General features: G+C 46.7%; 1 protein-coding gene across 3 annotated transcripts in view; it reads left to right on the forward strand.

Annotated features, from left to right (window-relative positions):
- The window catches only part of SLC30A3 (solute carrier family 30 member 3), a 534,152-nt gene that overhangs the window by 322,611 nt on the left and 191,673 nt on the right, over window positions 1–19,868 (forward strand). For all 3 annotated transcript variants that reach the window (XM_078650094.1, XM_078650096.1, XM_078650095.1), the window contains exon 2: window positions 5,864–6,075. In XM_078650094.1, coding sequence (XP_078506220.1) covers window positions 5,864–6,075 — 212 coding nt within the window. The remainder of the gene's footprint in view (window positions 1–5,863; window positions 6,076–19,868) is intronic.

Here is a 19,868-nt window from a genome sequence, read left to right on the forward strand (position 1 = left end):
GAGTTGTTGAGGGATATGCATGGTGTCATAGTGCTGCACAGGTACTGTAGAGGAAAGAAACATTAGCCCCAGCCCGGGGTCAGGAGTTGTGGTAGGAGGATTAGGTAGTGTGTGTGTGTTGGAGAAGTTAGGGTTCAGATCCAGAGGAGGGCAGGGAGGTCCGGTCAAAATGAGGTGGTAAACAATAGGAGCACCTAGGTAGTTTAAGTGCTGAGCATCTCTTTGCCCTGCAGTTTAATGAGAATCTAATGGAACTTTTGTGGAAGTGTGTGCCATAGTTTGGGGGCAAGAGCTGAGAAGTTCCAGCCTCCCATCATAGTTCACTCAAAAGGAAAAGGCGGCAAAAGCCTGTATCCCCGGATGTTGGAGGACTGTATCTTTGGGTGGATGTGAGCTTCTCCCACAGATATGATGAGTCAGCACTATAAGAAGCTCTATGCACTATGCATCAGCATTTAAATGAAATCTTGTCTCTTAACTGTGAACTTTGGCGTGGCCGATGAGATGGGAGTCTTCCCATCACAAAATTGTGCACTAACTACACCTTCATCCCACCCTTCTTCCCACAACTGCTGCTTATTACAAATCTCTTAGGTAAACACAGAGAATCCAACATGAAAATTGGAAGGGAAGAGAGTGATCAACGTGTGTTGAAGCACTCAGTGTTTTGTTAAATACCCCTCACACACCAAAAGGCCCCTTGGTGTCATGCTTCATCATCGGGGTCTTCGCACCCCTCTATCGGGATGCGGCGTGCTACGACCTACGACTACGCGGGAGCACTAGTAGTAATGGCTATGTGTGGTGTTAGGTGTGTGGGGTGTATTTAGTTTAAGTGAGTGGTGGGATGTGGTGAAAAAAATTAAAAAATACCTGGCGCATGAGTTGAAGGAAAATTTTATTCTGAACTCTGGCTGGTATTATTAAAAAGAAGTGCAGTGTGAGGTCAGGGCTGTTATATTAGGGAACAGGACCTCTGGTGTGCGTTGTCGACATGTTTCGGAGCCAAGCTCCTTCTTCAGGACGGGGGCACGACCTCCCCACCTTACTCACGTTTTTTTAAATAAAAAAGTGTATTATACAGAAAAGTGACAAAAAATAGGCTAAGTGTGCCTACAGCGGTCTGCTACAAGTACAATGACCTGTAGAAAGACAAAAAAGGGGAAAAAAACAACATTGGTTACCCTTGTAGCGGGTAGTTCAAGCAGGTGCAGTCACCTGGAACCTCACCAGAATGCTTGTTTTAAAGCCTGTGGAAGGAAAAGGACTCACAACACATACAACATAGAACACACATGTTTGGTACTAGGAGTTATTGTTGGTCATACTTATGAAGCTTGCTTGTGGGCTTCATGAGCAAAAAGGAACGTCTGGGGAGTTGCTATTATTGCAATCTGTTGGGAAGAATGATGCAGGTTTTAATAAATCATTCTTACTCACTCAGATGTCAGAAGGATGGTCTTGTTCAGGTCGATCTATGTAATACTCACAATGACAGGACGCTATGGACACCGTCTATCCCCACACGCTGCTCCGCTGGTTGTGAAGTGGTGAACCAGTGGGCATGCTATTTATACCATTCTTTTAATTGGGCGGAAGCATCCATGTTACCTAACATGGGTGTTCCGCTCCATGTTAATTGACAAATGCCCATGTACGGAGCGTCCGCCAATTAGCCCATATCATGCTTCTCTGTCCGTCATAGAATGACATGGAAATAGCGTCTTGTTATTTTCCCGCATGCGCATGGAAAGTGTTCTGTCGCGCATGCGCAGGGTAGCGTTTCTAGCGCATGCGCGTTAGGTTCTGGCACTACTAAAAGGCACTGATTATCGCGCATGCGCATTAGGAGTTTTTGCGGTCCTTGAAGTACTGTATATGAATCTCTGAAGATAATTAACTGTGTTAATGGTGACAGCGCTGGTTTTTTAGCTGCTCATTGTGAATTACGTTAGTGTTTATTTCTGAGATATTCATTCTTTGAAGGTCTATTCTTTGGCAAAACCGAAAGAATGTTTACTGATTACTGGTTAATTGGGTCCATGGCACATCGTCATTAAGCCCAATTAAATGGGTTCCAAGCCTGAAAACCCATCTTTGTTCTTTCTGGAAGAGCCCGGCTTCAGAAGGTAGTTGCTCTATAATTGTCCAATTGAGGTCATTTACACAGTGTCCTGCAGTTAGGTAGTGTGTTGCCATTTTCGTTGTGCTCTTCTTACAGCGCACATTGCTCTTGTGTTCATTCATTCTTGTTTTTATGGCCCTCGTGAGAACCTGAGGATCAAAATCGGAGGGATGATCGAAGAAGGCCTAGCACACGATTGGTTGAGCAAAAAGGAAGGCGAATTTTTGGAGCAGAAAAAAACACGTATTCCGTACTTTTACAGCATCCCGAAAATTCATAAAAACCTCACCAATCCTCCAGGAAGACCGATAGTATCTGGGATCGGTTCGATCTTGGAACCCCTGTCGAAATTCGCGGATGCTTTCCTGCGCCCACTAGTGCAATCAACAAACACCTACCTCAAAGACACAAAAGCGGTCTTACAACTCCTGCAGGACATACCTTTTGACCCAGGAAGTCAACTCCTAATCAGCCTAGACGTTGAAAGTCTTTATACCAGCCTTCCTCATGACGAAACACTCGTGATCATTGAAGAAGTTCTCTTCTCAACAGAATGGAAGTACCAGACACCACGAGGGCTGGTTCTAGAATGCATCTCGTTGGCACTACAAAAAAACTTCTTTCAATATAAAACCACGATTTACCAGCAGTGCCATGGGACCAGCATGGGAAGTACCTTTGCTCCGAGCCTGGCTGGGCTCTATGTACACCACCTTGAGACCACAAAAATTCTCCACGAACAGAATCCATACAGAGCAAACATAAAATGTTGGAGGAGGTATATAGATGACGTCCTAGTCATCTGGGAAGGTGACCGACAATCTGCTGAAGATTTCCAAATCTGGCTGAATAACCAAAATGCCTTCCTCAAATTCACAAGTACCATATCGGCCAACCTACTAGTCTTCCTAGATCTGAATATCTATGCAGAAGATGGGGGTTTAAAAACCACCACCCATTTCAAGCCAACATCGAGAAATTGTCTGTTAAGATACGACAGTTTTCACCCCAGGCACCTGCGTGAAAACTTGCCGTATGGACAATTTTTACGTCTCAGACGTAATTGCACAAATGTGTCCAATTTCAAATCACAGGCAGAAGACCTGAGTGAGAAGCTAAAGCAACGAGAGTACCCCAAGAGAATAATTGCCAAAGCATTAAAAAGGGCCAAGAATAACAACAGAGAGGCCCTACTGGAGGATCGAACAAAAGAACCCAATGAGAACAAACGACCGATATGTGTGACAACTTTCAACACCATGTCCAATGAAGTATCAAAAATTGTAAATAAACATTGGAGGATACTAACATGTGGTCACCTAAACTTTGAAAAACCTATGTTTGCTCACCGAAGGGGACGAAACCTGAGAGACATGTTGGTACATACAAGACCAAAACCAACAACAGCAGTCACGCAACCTTCTGTTGACATCCAGGGTCATTTCCCCTGTGGGAACTGCAGTAGCTGCCACCTGACCAAGAAAAGTAAAAAACTTTCCTTCCTTAATGGAACAACTTGGGAGCAAAGAAAATTTTCCAATTGTAATTCCAAAAACGTGGTCTACCTGATCAAGTGCCCCTGCAACCTTGAATATGTAGGTATGACCACGAGGGCCATAAAAACAAGAATGAATGAACACAAGAGCAATGTGCGCTGTAAGAAGAGCACAACGAAAATGGCAACACACTACCTAACTGCAGGACACTGTGTAAATGACCTCAATTGGACAATTATAGAGCAACTACCTTCTGAAGCCGGGCTCTTCCAGAAAGAACAAAGATGGGTTTTCAGGCTTGGAACCCATTTAATTGGGCTTAATGACGATGTGCCATGGACCCAATTAACCAGTAATCAGTAAACATTCTTTCGGTTTTGCCAAAGAATAGACCTTCAAAGAATGAATATCTCAGAAATAAACACTAACGTAATTCACAATGAGCAGCTAAAAAACCAGCGCTGTCACCATTAACACAGTTAATTATCTTCAGAGATTCATATACAGTACTTCAAGGACCGCAAAAACTCCTAATGCGCATGCGCGATAATCAGTGCCTTTTAGTAGTGCCAGAACCTAACGCGCATGCGCTAGAAACGCTACCCTGCGCATGCGCGACAGAACACTTTCCATGCGCATGCGGGAAAATAACAAGACGCTATTTCCATGTCATTCTATGACGGACAGAGAAGCATGATATGGGCTAATTGGCGGACGCTCCGTACATGGGCATTTGTCAATTAACATGGAGCGGAACACCCATGTTAGGTAACATGGATGCTTCCGCCCAATTAAAAGAATGGTATAAATAGCATGCCCACTGGTTCATCACTTCACAACCAGCGGAGCAGCGTGTGGGGATAGACGGTGTCCATAGCGTCCTGTCATTGTGAGTATTACATAGATCGACCTGAACAAGACCATCCTTCTGACATCTGAGTGAGTAAGAATGATTTATTAAAACCTGCATCATTCTTCCCAACAGATTGCAATAATAGCAACTCCCCAGACGTTCCTTTTTGCTCATGAAGCCCACAAGCAAGCTTCATAAGTATGACCAACAATAACTCCTAGTACCAAACATGTGTGTTCTATGTTGTATGTGTTGTGAGTCCTTTTCCTTCCACAGGCTTTAAAACAAGCATTCTGGTGAGGTTCCAGGTGACTGCACCTGCTTGAACTACCCGCTACAAGGGTAACCAATGTTGTTTTTTTCCCCTTTTTTGTCTTTCTACAGGTCATTGTACTTGTAGCAGACCGCTGTAGGCACACTTAGCCTATTTTTTGTCACTTTTCTGTATAATACACTTTTTTATTTAAAAAAACGTGAGTAAGGTGGGGAGGTCGTGCCCCCGTCCTGAAGAAGGAGCTTGGCTCCGAAACATGTCGACAACGCACACCAGAGGTCCTGTTCCCTAATATAACAGCCCTGACCTCACACTGCACTTCTTTTTAATAATACCAGCCAGAGTTCAGAATAAAATTTTCCTTCAACTCATGCGCCAGGTATTTTTTAATTTTTTTCACCACATCCCACCACTCACTTAAACTAAATACACCCCACACACCTAACACCACACATAGCCATTACTACTAGTGCTCCCGCGTAGTCGTAGGTCGTAGCACGCCGCATCCCGATAGAGGGGTGCGAAGACCCCGATGATGAAGCATGACACCAAGGGGCCTTTTGGTGTGTGAGGGGTATTTTACAAAACACTGAGTGCTTCAACACACGTTGATCACTCTCTTCCCTTCCAATTTTCATGTTGGATTCTCTGTGTTTACCTAAGTACCCCCGTGGAGCAAGAATCCAGACTTTTCGCTCTACCTCCCTCTTTTGTTTTTGACTTATTACAAATCTCTGCCATGCTTACCTTACTATTTTACTGCTATTCTCTCTATATATGTTTGGTCACTTACACCTACAGATGTATGTGCCTTTTAAATGCCCTAGGGTTGGTCAGATGCCCAGTACACATGTATATAGCTGTCACTTGTCTTATTAATGTATTTGTGGCATCATTTCTCTTCCACTCGCAGCTGTTGTGGGAATTCTTACCTTATGACCCTGTGCTGTAAAGAGCTCTGTCACTCTGGAGCACAGCAGTACTATATACAATATAGGAATATGAATAAAGCAAATTAAACCGAGATCCTGTCTTTGTTAATAGTTGTTCTTACCAGTGTTTTTAGATGTCTCTTTTAACCGTCACACTGATCCCTTGTTTTCCTTTTTGCTCAGTCTACTCACGGGATCCAAGGACGCGTTTCCCAGCATTCCCTTCGAGAATGGCGGCGTCTCCACGTCCATCGAGCTCGAGAGGCACGTGGCCCAGCACTGCCATGGCCTTTCCTCGCCCACCACAGAGGGCCACCACAGCAAGCTGCAGGCACGCAACAAGCTCTTCTTCGCCTGCGCGGTGTGCTTCGTCTTCATGGTTGGAGAGGTTGTAGGTAAAGGGTGTTGTAATGACTACAGTTCTGCTACTACTCCATGCGCGTTTGTAGCACGGGCCAGAGGGTGGCACGTTTGAATCTATACAGTACTGCTCCACTGCACTTTGACAGGCCCATGTAAACTGCGTTTTAAGTAAACAGTCAAAGACAAGTCTTATCTCCAAGGCAACCAAGTAGCTCTTTTGGTTGTAAACTAAATTTAGTTGTCTTTTCTACATGCTCTTCTTATTCTGATAGATGCATCTGCCGTGTGGATTCCTCACCTTGTGAATATCCCCTTGCGTCAGCAACATTCGGAAATTCTTTTTGTAGCTTCGCACCGCGCCTATAACAGGCCCACGCCGGCGTGATGACATTAGTTCCCTTTTTTCCGCGTCGTTGACGCTAACGGTTTCGGGAATCCCAGTTACAATACTGTGACTTTGTTATATTACTCTGTATTTTCTGCTTCTTTATTTCGATATAATGTCGAAGAAAACCGGTTTCAAGCCCTGCAGGGAGTGTGGAAAGATGATGACCATCACGGATCCACACGAGGATTGTATTTGGTGCTTAAGTTCGGATCACGACGTGGATGGATGTTCATCATGTCGCAAGATGAATCCGAAGGCTCTGCGGGAGAGAGAAACCAAGCTGCTTGTGGCAAAACTTAGAGCTGACAATAGTAAGAAAACATCTAAATCTCACTCGAAGAAAAATAAGTCGAAGTCGAGATCGAAGTCGAGGTCCAGATCTCGTGAAGGTTCGGCCTCGAAGTCTTCTTCGGATCAAGCTTCTAGATCAAGGAAGAAGCATAGGAAGAGGAGACATGAGTCTTGTCGTCACTCGGGTGAGAAGTCGGACTCGAGGTCGAGGTCGCCCAATTAGGTTCTTTCGAAGGTGGTCCCTCCGCATGAGTCTCCGGATCAGGAAGGTGAGGCTTCGCCTTCGAGGTCGCAGGTTCCCTCTCCGGCTCCGGAGTTCAATCCATCTCCGGCGCCTTCTCCGACTCGAGAAGTGGAAGAGGTGGTTCCTGTGGAAGTTGAAGAATCTGCGCATTTTGTTGAGCCGGATTCGATCCCACCTCGAGGTCAGCCTGAAGGTATTCAACCTCCTTTTCCAAGACCCTTCAGCGTTCTTAAACGCTATGTATGGTGTTTTCTCAAGGGCCTGGTACCCCTCTGGTGCACCTTCGGGTCCCATGGGTCCTCTGGCACTTAATTTGGGGGTTCCTCATTCATATGCCCCGGCTCCATTCATGCCGTTTTTGCCAGCCCCATCGACGCCGTGGCAATTTCCGGCTCCGCCGAGGTCGTCACCGACTCGTCCGAAGTCGACGACTCCAATGCCGAAGTCGCCCGCTCCGAGTAGACATCAGGAGCATACACCTCGGCCATCGAAGTCGGTACCGACGTCGGTTCCGACTCCATCGGAGTCGTTGATGGCTCCGGTACCGAGGCGTGTTAAGGAGAGATCCAGAAGAGAAGCTCAGCGTCTCTTAGAGGAAAGAAGTTATGCCGACTCTCACCCTGATCTAGAAGAAGGTGAGCTCGGAGAAGACTGTTTTGAAGAGCTGGCTGATGCCAGTGGCCTTGATTTTTCCCCAGAGTGGAAAGTACCTTCTGGACATGATACGCCTTCAAAGGATGTCCAACCATATCATGTGGTAATGAAGAAGGCTGCTGGTCTTTTAAATTTAACTTTACCAACAGTTGAATTTAAATCGAACCTTCTGACAGAAGTTCTTCACTCTCCAAGTTCGGCTGTGGAGCCTTTACTTCCATTTAATGAAGCATTAACTGAGCCCATTATGGAGGTTTGGAAGAAGCCGCTCTCTGCTCCTGCTGTTTCCAAGAGTGTGGCTAGGAGATATAGGGTAGCTCCAGAGGACCCTGCTTTCTTAACATCTCACCCTTCTGCAGAGAGCCTAGTGATTCAGGCTACATGCTCTAAGAAATCTATAAGTGCTTTTCCCCAAGTTCCTGGGGACAAGGAGGCTAAAAAACAAGATCAGGTGGCCAAGAAAACTTTCTCGTCTGCTAGTATGGCCTTAAAATCTACAAATGCAACTTGTCTCATGGGGAGGTATGTGCACGCACTTATGGATTCAATGCGTGCTTTGGCTCCTAAGATCCCTGATGAGAACAGGAGTGATTTTGAGGAGGTATTGTCTGACACCCAAGCAGCGGCACGCCAGGTTATTCAGAGCGGTCTTGACACGGCTGATTCTGTGGCTAGAATTATGGGTACTGCAGTTGCTACACGGAGATCAGCTTGGCTAAAGTCCTCGGATTTTTCTGCTGATGTTCAGGCAGCGCTTTTGGATCTGCCTTTTGACGGAGAAGGACTATTTGGCAAGAAGGCAGATACAGCCCTCGAAAGGTTTAAAGATAGGAGAGCTACTGCTAGATCTTTGGGCCTTCAGATTAGAGGTGCTTCGACCAAAAAGTTCAGAGGGTTTGGACGCTCTTCTTTTCGGAACTTTAGACAAGGTCAGCAGCAGCAACAACAACAGCAGCAGCAGCAGAACACCTTGTACAGGTCATACAGGGGAAAGCAAAGGGGTCGTCTTCGAGGACGTCCAACCTCTTCCTCCTCCACCTCCTCCAACCCCCCAGCCACAGAAAAGCAGCCCTAGATCCGCCATTCAGGATCAAATGGGTCCGGTGGGGGGTCGGCTTACCCACTTTCTACGGGATTGGGAATCGGTTACATCAGATCTTTGGGTTCTCAATCTCGTAGAAAATGGGTATGCCCTTCCCTTTCGGGAATTTCCTTCCAATTACCCTCCTTGCCAGGGATATTGCTCAGAGGAACATCTGTTACTCCTTCAGGAGGAAGTTCAAACTCTGTTAAGAAAGGGTGCGATAGAGGTGGTCCCAGAGCAGGAAAGGGGTCAGGGATGCTACTCCCGGTATTTCCTAATTCCCAAAAAGGATGGCAGGCTTCGTCCAATCCTGGATCTCAGGATCTTGAATTTGTTTCTGAAACAAGAGAAATTCAAGATGCTCACCCTTGCTCAGGTTCTTCAGGCACTGCTGGAAGAAGACTGGATGGTGTCGCTCGACTTGCAGGATGCGTACTTTCACATCCCAATCCTGAAGTCGCACAGGAAGTATCTCCGTTTTACAGTGGGATCGCAGCACTATCAGTTTGCGGTCCTTCCGTTTGGGCTTACTACTGCGCCTCGAGTCTTCACCAAGGTGATGGCGGTGGTGGCAGCGCATCTCAGGAGGTCAGGGATTCCTGTATTCCCTTATTTGGACGACTGGCTGATCAAAGCAGGGTCGTCAGAGAGAGTGCTCCATCATCTGCAGGAGACAACCCAGTTGTTGTACAGGTTGGGTTTTTCGATAAATGTACCCAAGTCTCACCTGGTGCCCTCCCAGCGCAACTTGTTCATAGGTGCTGTACTGGACACAACTGTATGTCGCGCATTCCCTCCTCCTCAAAGGATTTGCGACATACAGGAAATGATTCCTTTATTTTACAATGGAGCGGTCGTTCCAGTCCTGAAGGTCCTTCGCCTGCTCGGTCTGATGGCTTCATGCATTCTGTTGGTCAACCATTGACGCTGGCACATGAGGGCGCTCCAGTGGTGCCTCCGCAGGCAGTGGTATCAGCACAACGGAGATCTCACGGAGTCAGTGAGGATCTCCAGAGAAGCTGCGGCGGATCTGTCTTGGTGGGGCGTGGAAAGCAACCTGTCTCAGGGGAAGCCTTTTCAGTTGCCTCATCCGGTGACCACAGTGATAACGGATGCATCCACTCTAGGGTGGGGTGCTCATCTGGGGGATCTGGAGGTCAAGGGTCTTTGGTCTCCAGAGGAAAGGTTGCTTCACATCAACCTTCTAGAATTGCGGGCGATACGTTTGGCGCTCAAGGCCTTCCTCCCCTCCCTTCGCGGTCGTTCGGTCCAGGTCCTGACGGACAACACGACCGTGATGTGGTACATCAACAAACAGGGAGGAGTGGGGTCGCAGTGTCTCTGCAGAGAGGCTCTGCGTCTCTGGTCCTGGGTTCAGGACCATCAGATTTGTCTGATGGCGAATCATCTGGCCGGAGTTCTGAACGTTCGTGCAGACAGTCTCAGTCGGCAGTTCTCTGCCGACCACGAGTGGAGGCTTTACCCGGAGGTGGTTCACGACATCTTTCAGATGTGGGGGACTCCTCGGGTGGACCTGTTCGCCACTTGCGAGAATGCTCACTGCCTGTCTTTCTGCAGTCTCCAGTATCCGATGCAAGGAGCCTTGGGGGACGCGTTCCAGTTGAGTTGGGGAAATCAACTCCTTTACGCGCTTCTTCCCATACCTTTGATTCCTCGGGTTCTGAGGAAGATTCGCCAGGACCGGGCCCAAGTCATATTGGTCGCCCCGGACTGGCCAAGAAGGGTGTGGTATACAGATCTTCTCCACCTCTCTTCTCACCCGCCGCTCCGTCTCCCTCGCAGGGCAGACCTCCTCTCTCAGATGGAGGGGCAGGTTCTACACCCCCACCTCCAGACATTACACCTTCATGCCTGGAGATTGAACGGGGCAACCTGAATTCCTTTTCTCTCCCGCCTGACGTGGTGGATGTCATCTTGTCGGCCAGGCGTGACTCCACTAAGTCCATCTATTCTTATAGATGGTCAAAATTTGTCACGTGGTGTGGGGATAAATCTATTGACCCTTTGAGAGCCCATTTGTCTGATGTTCTCCAGTTTGCCCTTTCTCTGGCGCAACAGGGGCTTGCTGTTGCCACAGTGAAGGGTTATCTTTCAGCGCTGTCGGCTTTTCTCTGTTTGCCTGACCAGCCATCTTTTTTTAAATCTCCTGTGGTTTTAAGGTTTTTGAAGGGCCTCACAAATAAGTTCCCTCCTACTCCTTTTATTGTACCTCAGTGGGACTTAAACCTTGTTTTGACTTTTTTGATGGGTGCTCCTTTCGAGCCTCTTCACAAATGTCCTATGAGGCTTCTGACTCTTAAGACAGTCTTCGTCGCTGCAATAACCTCGGCAAGGAGGATAAGTGTGCTTCAAGCTCTTAGTTAAACGCCCCCTTTCTTGACCATTCATGCTGATCGAATGGTTCTTAGGACCAGGGCTGCTTTTCTGCCTAAGGTGGTAACTCCCTTCCATCTAGGACAGTCCATTAGCCTTCCTACCTTCTATCCTCCCCCTCACCCTTCTAAGGAGGAAGAGAGACTGCACCGTCTGGACCCCAAAAGGGCGGTGTCCTTTTACTTGGACAGATCTAAAGACTTTCGTTTGGATGACCAGCTCTTCATTGGGTTTGCTGGCTGCAAGAAAGGAAGAGCGGTCCATAAAGAACTTTGTCAAGATGGATCGTCCTCTGTATAAAGATCTGCTACTCTTTGGCCGGTAAGGAACCACCAGAGGGCATAAGGGCTCATTCTACTAGAGCTAAGTCTTCAACCTCAGCTTTGGCTAGAGGTGTTCCTGTAGAGGATATTTGTAGAGCGGCAACTTGGTCTTCCCTCCAGACTTTCGCGAAGCATTACTGCTTGGATTCCGAGGTGAGGAGGGACGGTCACTTTGCGCGCTCTGTCCTTCAGGATTTCCTGGTTTTGAAGAGTGGACACCCTCCTCCGGGAGTGGGGACTGCTGTGGGACTCTATTCACAAGGTGAGGAATCCACACGGCAGATGTATCTATCAGAAGAACAAGTTACTTACCTTCGGTAACGCTTTTTCTGGTAGATACAATATCTGCCTGTGGATTCCTCACTGACCCACCCGCCTCCCCGTTGTCCACTCTTCTATACCAGAGTTTCTGTAATGTTTTTATTTTATTGTCAAGGAGTTGTTTATTTCAAATGTTTTATTGCATTTGCTTCACACTGTGTGTGTTACCTTGATATTTGTACTGCGTATACTGTGTATATGTCTACTGTCATTGGTCCGTCCGTGTGCCTCGAAGGCACGGAAAAAAGGGCGGAACTGATGTCATCACGCCGGCGTGGGCCTGTTATAGGCGTCGGTGACGTCAGCGGAGTCGCGAGCGATGCCGTGTCTCTATGACGTCCAAGTCCACGTCGGCGCGAAGCTACAAAAAGAATTTCCGAATGTTGCTGACGCAAGGGGATATTCACAAGGTGAGGAATCCACAGGTAACAAGCGTTACCGAAGGTAAGTAACTTGTTCGGTAGTGACGTAATATCCTTATGTACATTATGCAAATTGGACTTCCATAGCCTCCCCCATGCCACTGTAAGCTGCATGAGAGCACTTGATCCCCTAAGTTATTTGCATGTAATTGTACGGTGTCCCGCTGCACGCTCCCAAAGCCTGAGGACTCGTAACAGTGGCCATGAAAGGAAGGCCCTTGGAACACGATTCTCAATCACTTACTACAACTCTTTGAGCATACTTGTTCAGATTCCTGCTATATGCTCCTTGCTTCCAAGGCCTGAGGGCTCCAAAGAGTGGCCATGAGGGAAAGGCCTCTGGCACAGAATGTTTGCTAGTCCTTTACCACAACTTTTAGTATGCTTCTTTTTAAGGTTACAATGCTTTATTTTAAGTTATATATGTAACATGCCAAGTTATCAAAACATACACAAAATGTAACTCTTATCTACAGTGAAAATATACATCCGAAAATTAGTCCTACACTTAATCTGTTAAATATCTGCTTTTGATTCATATATCTCAACATTAGATCAAACCTTTAATAATGAAGATAATGTGGATACCTATAATATTAGTAGCATTTTAACATTTTATGTAAGTCAATTTGAAAATAAATTGTGGGAGGCAAGGTGAAATCTGAGTGTCAATAAATTCATATGTAAACAAAATTCAAGAGTATAGGAAGAGGGGGGTGTGGCCATCAACATGGCCGAGTAAGACGTGCTTTCACCGAGCTCTGGTCGAAAGCTCTAATCCGATATTAATCCGGCAGTCCTGGCACCAGGATCAAAAACCTGTGACTTGAAGCCGCGGTGGAGACCCCCATACCTGCGGTGGGGACCCTGACGGAGGCCCTATATCCAGAAATTAAGGCGAGACTGGGAAGACCTGGAATCTTGCCCGGAGGCAGCGCCACACTGAAGACGCCGCAGGGCGTGCTGGAAAGCTGTACCTAACACACACAGGCACACACTGCAACGGGAGACAAGGGGGGCGCTCCCTCACCCAGGACCTGAGAGGGCGAGTCTGTCTTGAATGTTTACCCTTTTCTCCGGACCCCATCCTGCGGAATTATTGAGGCGGACAGCGAGTGGTGTCTCCGACTGTGGACTGGGCTGGGCGGCGCTGTTTGTGGCCTGCCGTCGGTCTAGACGGGAGAGAGCTGAGCAAAGGACAGCCCATCGTGGCAAACTCTCGAGGCCCCAGAAGCAAACCAGAAAGACAGCGATCCATTTCGCAGCCTGAACAAAAGGAGCGGCGGCCCGGCCCTGGAAACGAAAGGCAGCGGGAGGGCCGTGCCTGGACCGGAGCAGAGCAGACGTCCAATAGGCCCAAAGTAGCTCCAGCTCTGGCGGTAAACTCACGACAAGGACCGACCGAGGGCATGAATTATAGACTTTAGAGGAGTGATGGAGATTGGGCCTAATTGAGAAGGCCGTGGTCGCAGAGTGGGATATCCCCACACCCTCCTGGGAAGCCGCAATACATCAGATGTGCCCCCACTTAAAGAGTGTGGCCCCAAGTAAATGCGGGTGAAGCCCAGATTGGCCCTAGCAGTGATGTAGAACCTGAAGAGGCCTACAGCGATACCCCCTGTGGCTTATTGCAGACAATACGGGCCGCAGCCCGATGCCCCCTGGGGCAGAGCATATAGAGAAGGCACGGACGGCTGAAGGCGAAGGGAGCGACAGCTTGCTTAAAGTATAAAACGTATAACAACACCCTTTCCTTCCTCCAGGAACAGTGTCAAAAACCCAGCAAATAAATAGAATTAAAGAAATCATACCTCCACCTGAGCCAAACAAGGAAAGGCACCAGAGGCACATATCCCTGGGCCCTCGGGAAACATAGCTCTCTATTGAAGTCGCCAAAAACGACCGAAACGTAATCAGAAGCAACAATATAACGCAGGTCCGATCCGTGCAAGACCTAAACCACATCTTCCTCCATAATGGGTAAGAATAAAGACAAGGATACGAAGCCCCCCAGCTTCGGGAAGATGGATTGTTACACCAAAGTGATTACCCCACCTCCAGAGGACCCATCACAGAGTCGTACAGACACAGAAACCTTACTCTAAGCCATTCAAGCCTCTAGAGTGGTACTAGAAGAGAAAATAGGAGGGGTGGGTACAGATGTGACACTACTGAGAATTGATCTCCGTAATGTCTCGGACATCGTCACGGACTCAGAAAGTAGGATAGCGGAAGTGGAAGATACAATACAAGATCTCCGCAAATGAATGGCGGAATTGCAAACAACAAATAAAGAGATCCAGTGGCACATTGAAGATGCGGAAAACAAAGCGCGAAGAAATAACTAATGCTTCGTGGGTTTCTGAGAAGGGGTGGAAGACGCGAACACACCGGAATTTTCATACACCTGTATACGAAATATCTTTCCAGCAGACACATTTTCCTCCTATTCCATGATTGAACAAGCCCACAGAGCACTAATGCCGAAACTGTCCCCAGGTGCCCAACCGAGCCCTATCATAGCAAGATTTCAGAACATCCTTGATAGAGGCTTGCTTGATACTCAAGGAAGCCAGGAGACTAGGGGAAATTAGGCATGAGAAAGCACGGATCTTGATTTTCCCGGTTTACAGCGGAGAGTCCCAAAGACAGAGGTGGTCATTTGACTCCATTAAGGCAAATCTCAGAACACACAAAATGTAATATATGTTGTTATTTCCCGCAAAGCTAAAGGTAATCTTTATGTGCAAAACCCACTTCTTTAAGACCCCAGAAGAAGCATGGAACTGGATAGAAGAACGTCCCAACCTACGGATTCGGGAGAATCGCGACAGCTTAGTGAGAAGCGAAATGGAGCAGGACTTAGATCAACTGGACAACAGAAAACTATAAGATCCCAGGAGCATCGGAGAACATGTATATAAGGGGCAATGCCATATATCTCAAGAGAGTCGGGAAGGTTAAGGAAAAGAACCTTAGTAGAAAAGGAAACACAAAGAGAGAAAACCCCATTAACCACCCACACCGCCAGCAGAAGAGATCCATTGACAGAAAATGATACCAGGGAAAGCTCCACTGGCGGCGAAGAGAAGCCCACACAACACCCCCTGGCAAAAGAAATAGTAGTAATGGAGCAAGACACTGAGGGAGAGAGACCTCCTCTACGAGCAGAGCTACTTGAATCAAATTAATTAACAAAAATTGGTACCAGGATTGTGCCATCAAATTAAACTGTGAGAGCCATGAACAGCAACCACCCCCCACACCAACCCCGTGACATTGTGCAGCAGCAAAGACTCCGAATGCAGGGGCAAGTGACGGACCACCAGAGGTCTGAGACATTTTCTTCCTTTTCTTTTTCACTCTTTTCCTTTCTTCTCTCATCCTAGTGTTTCTCTTCCTTTTCCTCTTTCCTTTACCTTTTAGAAGTTCTAGAACTGTAGGAGTTCGAACCTATAGCGTAAATTGTTAAAGGGGTACAGACCTCTCCTTCCCTTGCTCACAGACACTGAGAGGTGAACTCTGGGGAAGGGTCTGAAATGGGGGAGGCGGGAGGTGGGAGGTGGGGGGGCTGGGATGGGTTTAGAATAAGTATGAAGTTATTGTTTAAATTTGAACTTAGATTCTGTTGGGCAATCCATGCACAACACACGCCAAGAGGGAGACACCGAGCGAAACCACAAACCATACTGCAACTGCACGAATTGCGACGGGACGCCCAAGACCAATATAATGGGACCTGAAACTGAACCTCTCTCCAACCTGACGTGGAATTTTAACGGGCTTTGAGACAGAGTTAAAAGGGGCCTGGTCACGAAATTTACTAAACTCCTCCATCCGGGTGTGGTCCTGCTCCAGGAAACCCACCTGAGGGGCACGCAATGCGGGTTCCTTGGAAGAGGGCCACACCCCTCATCAGCCAGGCTAGCTTGAATCCAGTCGCAAAGTGAGAAAGAAACCCACGTCTGAGCATACCCTGCCAGATTAGGGCAAACAAAGCAAACAGAAGGAGATGATGGACAGAGTGCTAAAAACTTTTCAGACACTCACCTCCAGTCACAGATCTGGGCAGAATCCTTCATCGTTCTTTACCTCGCTTCGCCACCACAGTTTGGACCCAGCCACTGGAGGCAAGCTAGCCTCCAGTGGCTGGGTCCAAACTGGATTCAAGCTAGCCTGGCTGATGAGGCGTCATTTCATTTCATTTCAAGATTGATTTGCATATGGCTGGGTCTGAACTGGGGTGGTGAAGTGAGCCAAAGAACGATGATGGATTCAACCCCGAAACCGGTCCTAGGATGCTTGTTTCCAGTCCAGGGAGGACCAGGCAGTTTAGGCTGGACTTTTCCCATGGACAACAGGGTCAAGACTGATTTGCATATGACTGGGTCCAAACTGGAATACCATGGGGAGCAAACAAAAGATGGATTTAGGCCCAGATCTCTATACTGGGATAAATGTATGACATTGTTCAGCATTCTGTCCATCAATTGTTCTTTTTGCATTTGTCACCCCGAGTGGGATGGATATGCCCAGACGTGGTCCTGTGCTCTCCGTGCCATTGGAGTCAAGCTAGCCTGGCTGATGAGGGGTGAAACCCCAAAACCGGTCCTAGGATGTTTGTTTCAAATTCATTGAGGTCCTGGCTTGGCAGTTTGGGTTGGACTGTTACCATGAGGAACAGGGTCAAGGCTGGTTTGCATATGACTGGGTCTAAACTGGAATGATATGGGCAGCAAAAAAACTATGGATTTAGGCCTGATCCCTGTACTAGGGTGAACGTATGACATTGTCCAACATTCTGTCCATCAATTGTTCTTTTTGCATATTTTGCATTATTCATTTTAGAGTATGTTTTCCCTTTAAATGTGTTCTTCTCTCCTAACTACATGAAAGGGTTAATGGAGCTATTGTTTCACAGATGGGCTAAAGCACACATAAACTTCTCTCTGAATGTGCTGAACGTTCATGGTTATTTTTTCGTAGGAGAAGAATCATTCTTGTTTCAAAGTCATTTCAAGCCCCAGCAGTTCAATACCCTGTTTTAATGTATTGGCCTAGATGTTGGACTGAACCCTAATCCTTAGTCCAGCATCCTAATGGCAGAGTTGTCAGTTTATGAAATATTACAGTAAGTTGGATTTTTAGTGGCCATATATTATTTGCTTGTCATGGTCACATAGGTTGTATGCCCCTTTGATTTTGCCTCTGTTTCCTTTTGCTCCCCCTCCCCATTCATCTCTTACACTTCAGTGATTCAATGCCCTCCCCATCTTACTCTAGAGCCAAAATGATTTTCTCAGCATAGCTAATTCATCTCGCCCTTCTGTTTTATCCACTGATCCAAAAAGGGTCTTTATGACAATCTGTTCAACCTTTATAAACATATTTATATTAGATATGTGCAGGAAAGCGGATTATATGTACCTCAAAAGATACGGTGACTAGCTCCTAGATCTCACAGAATTTCAATACAATAATTGTGCTCAAGCTATGGTAATGTGAAACAAAGCAGTCAGATTTAGATAAAAGGCAATGGGTAAAGTACTTGAGCTGTGCATACACAATGGAAAAAGTCACACAAAACAAAATAGAATTCAATATCCAATTTTTAAAAATAAAGAGAAGAGATTTATGAGCAAAATAAGACTAAAACAACAAAAATATAATATGGGGGATCAGAGATAAGAATTTGTAAAGATTTGAGCGAAAATAGCACTAAAAGTATAGAGCACAAATGATAGTCCAGTGAAACAGTAGACCAAGACTAACGCGCGATGTGAGGCTGATCGCAAATTAGCCCTGGTCATATACAACAAGTAGATTGCTCCTAGTGAAAGTCAGGAAGTCAAAACGTTTTAAAAGGTTTCTAAGTCCCAAAGCAGAAAGGGGCAGTGTCATTTTTTTAGAAGAAAAATCCTCCCTGAGCAGGCCATTGCTGGAATTGTAGCCACTGCCATGGGACTAAAGGCCAATTAATTGGAGCAGGCTGGTCCCGCTGGAGGTCTGGAGCGTTGGGGATTTCTTGCTGAAAATGTTTTAAGTCCCAGAGCAGAATAGAATTTAGTCATTTTTCAAAGGCGCTGGGAGCCTTGAGCAGGATGAATCTGCAATTCAATCAGCTTCATGGAACTGATGGTCATATGCTTTTTCCCCTCAGGCCCCCTGAAGCTCTGAAGGAAATTTTTTAAAAGTTTCCAGACTTTCTTCTGATGCCCAAACAACCACAGGGGCACATGTATAAGGCCCCCAGGACCTCAGGGGAGGGTAGATACCCTCAGGGTTTCATGCAGGCAGAGGCCAATAGCAAAGTCCAGTCCAAGTCCAGGTGCCACTGCTTAGCTGGGCATTTCCAGGAACAAGGCCTTTTGCATTTTGCGTCCATGAAGATACATAGAAGGTTAGCCAACTCACCCTTGAAGTCCACTTCTTTTTTTCTGGGTACAGGAGGGGGTAGGTCTAGTACTTTAGGGCTCCTCTCAGGTCAGACAGCAGGTCCAATCTTCTTCTTGTCTTCTGAAACTCCAGTAAGCATTCTGAGTATGGTTCTATTATGGAGGAGGCTGACTACGGGCAGTCGCTAACCATTGTGGTAAAAGTTCCCAGGGTCAACTCTACCCTGTTTTTCAGCAGTTCCTGTTTGCTCTTCAAATAATCACAGAGTAACCATCAGTCTCAAAATCCAAGATGGGGAAACGCTACTCCCCCTGTGCAGAGTCTGTGTGCTCACCCAGGGGTGTAGCCAGGGTAATGAGCAGTCGCTTCCTCTATGATCACTCAAAACCGGTTCTGGGTGTAGCTTTCCTCCCTATGGGTTTTGGTGTTATCCTAACTATGATGACACACGATGGGGTCACCTAACATTTGCTTGTGATAGAGTAGGCCCCTTTAAAATTAATTAAGCTTCTGGACGCACCTCAACTGGACTTCCTGCCAGGTGAAGAAACACCTTCCTACTCCTAGGCCATTGGTTCTGCTCTGGGAACATATTTCAACATAATTAAGGCCATGTACAGTCTGAACAGTTGATAGAAAGCAATACAAGCTAGCCTCCAGCAGCTTCTGGTACGGTAAAGATATCTTTCTAAAAGTTACACTTTCAGTGTATTTAATAAAAAATCTAACTTCGCCTTTAGCTTTGGTTTTATTGAATATACAAATACATCTTTGAATGAAGTCTGTAGCTGGTACAGGTGAAAAGTTATAGATTCAAGCAATATAATCTATACTCTGGCTTTTCCACTGAAATCCTGACCAGTTACAGTGCCATTTGTGCCCTAATCGTTGGGGGAACATGGCATTTCTATTGTCACAAGTTTCACTGTTAAGTATTTTGCAACCTACCTCGTGGGCAGCAAGGTGTGCTTAGCGGTGACTTATTTAATATTTGAAATCATGTTTTGCTACCTGCCAAAAGGGTGATATTGACAGGTTTAGGCAGCACGGTTCATGCTGCTGCTTTCATGCTACACAGGCCAGGCCTTAGTCCATGTTTTCACTGCCACTGTACTGAATGGTACAATAGGTGTTGCTGTTCACAAGTGGCATTACATTTTCCATGCCCTGGGTGTCTTTCTGCAGCATATTCTATGGACTTACAGGAAACTTAAATACACCAATCAGGGTTTAAGCCAATTTCAACATGTTTTTGGGGACAGAGTGCATACACTGTGCACTGGATAATTCCCACTGTTAGCATTCACG

The sequence above is a fragment of the Lissotriton helveticus genome, chromosome 6, assembly GCF_964261635.1.
Source record: "Lissotriton helveticus chromosome 6, aLisHel1.1, whole genome shotgun sequence".
Classification (NCBI taxonomy): Eukaryota; Metazoa; Chordata; class Amphibia; order Caudata; family Salamandridae; genus Lissotriton; species Lissotriton helveticus.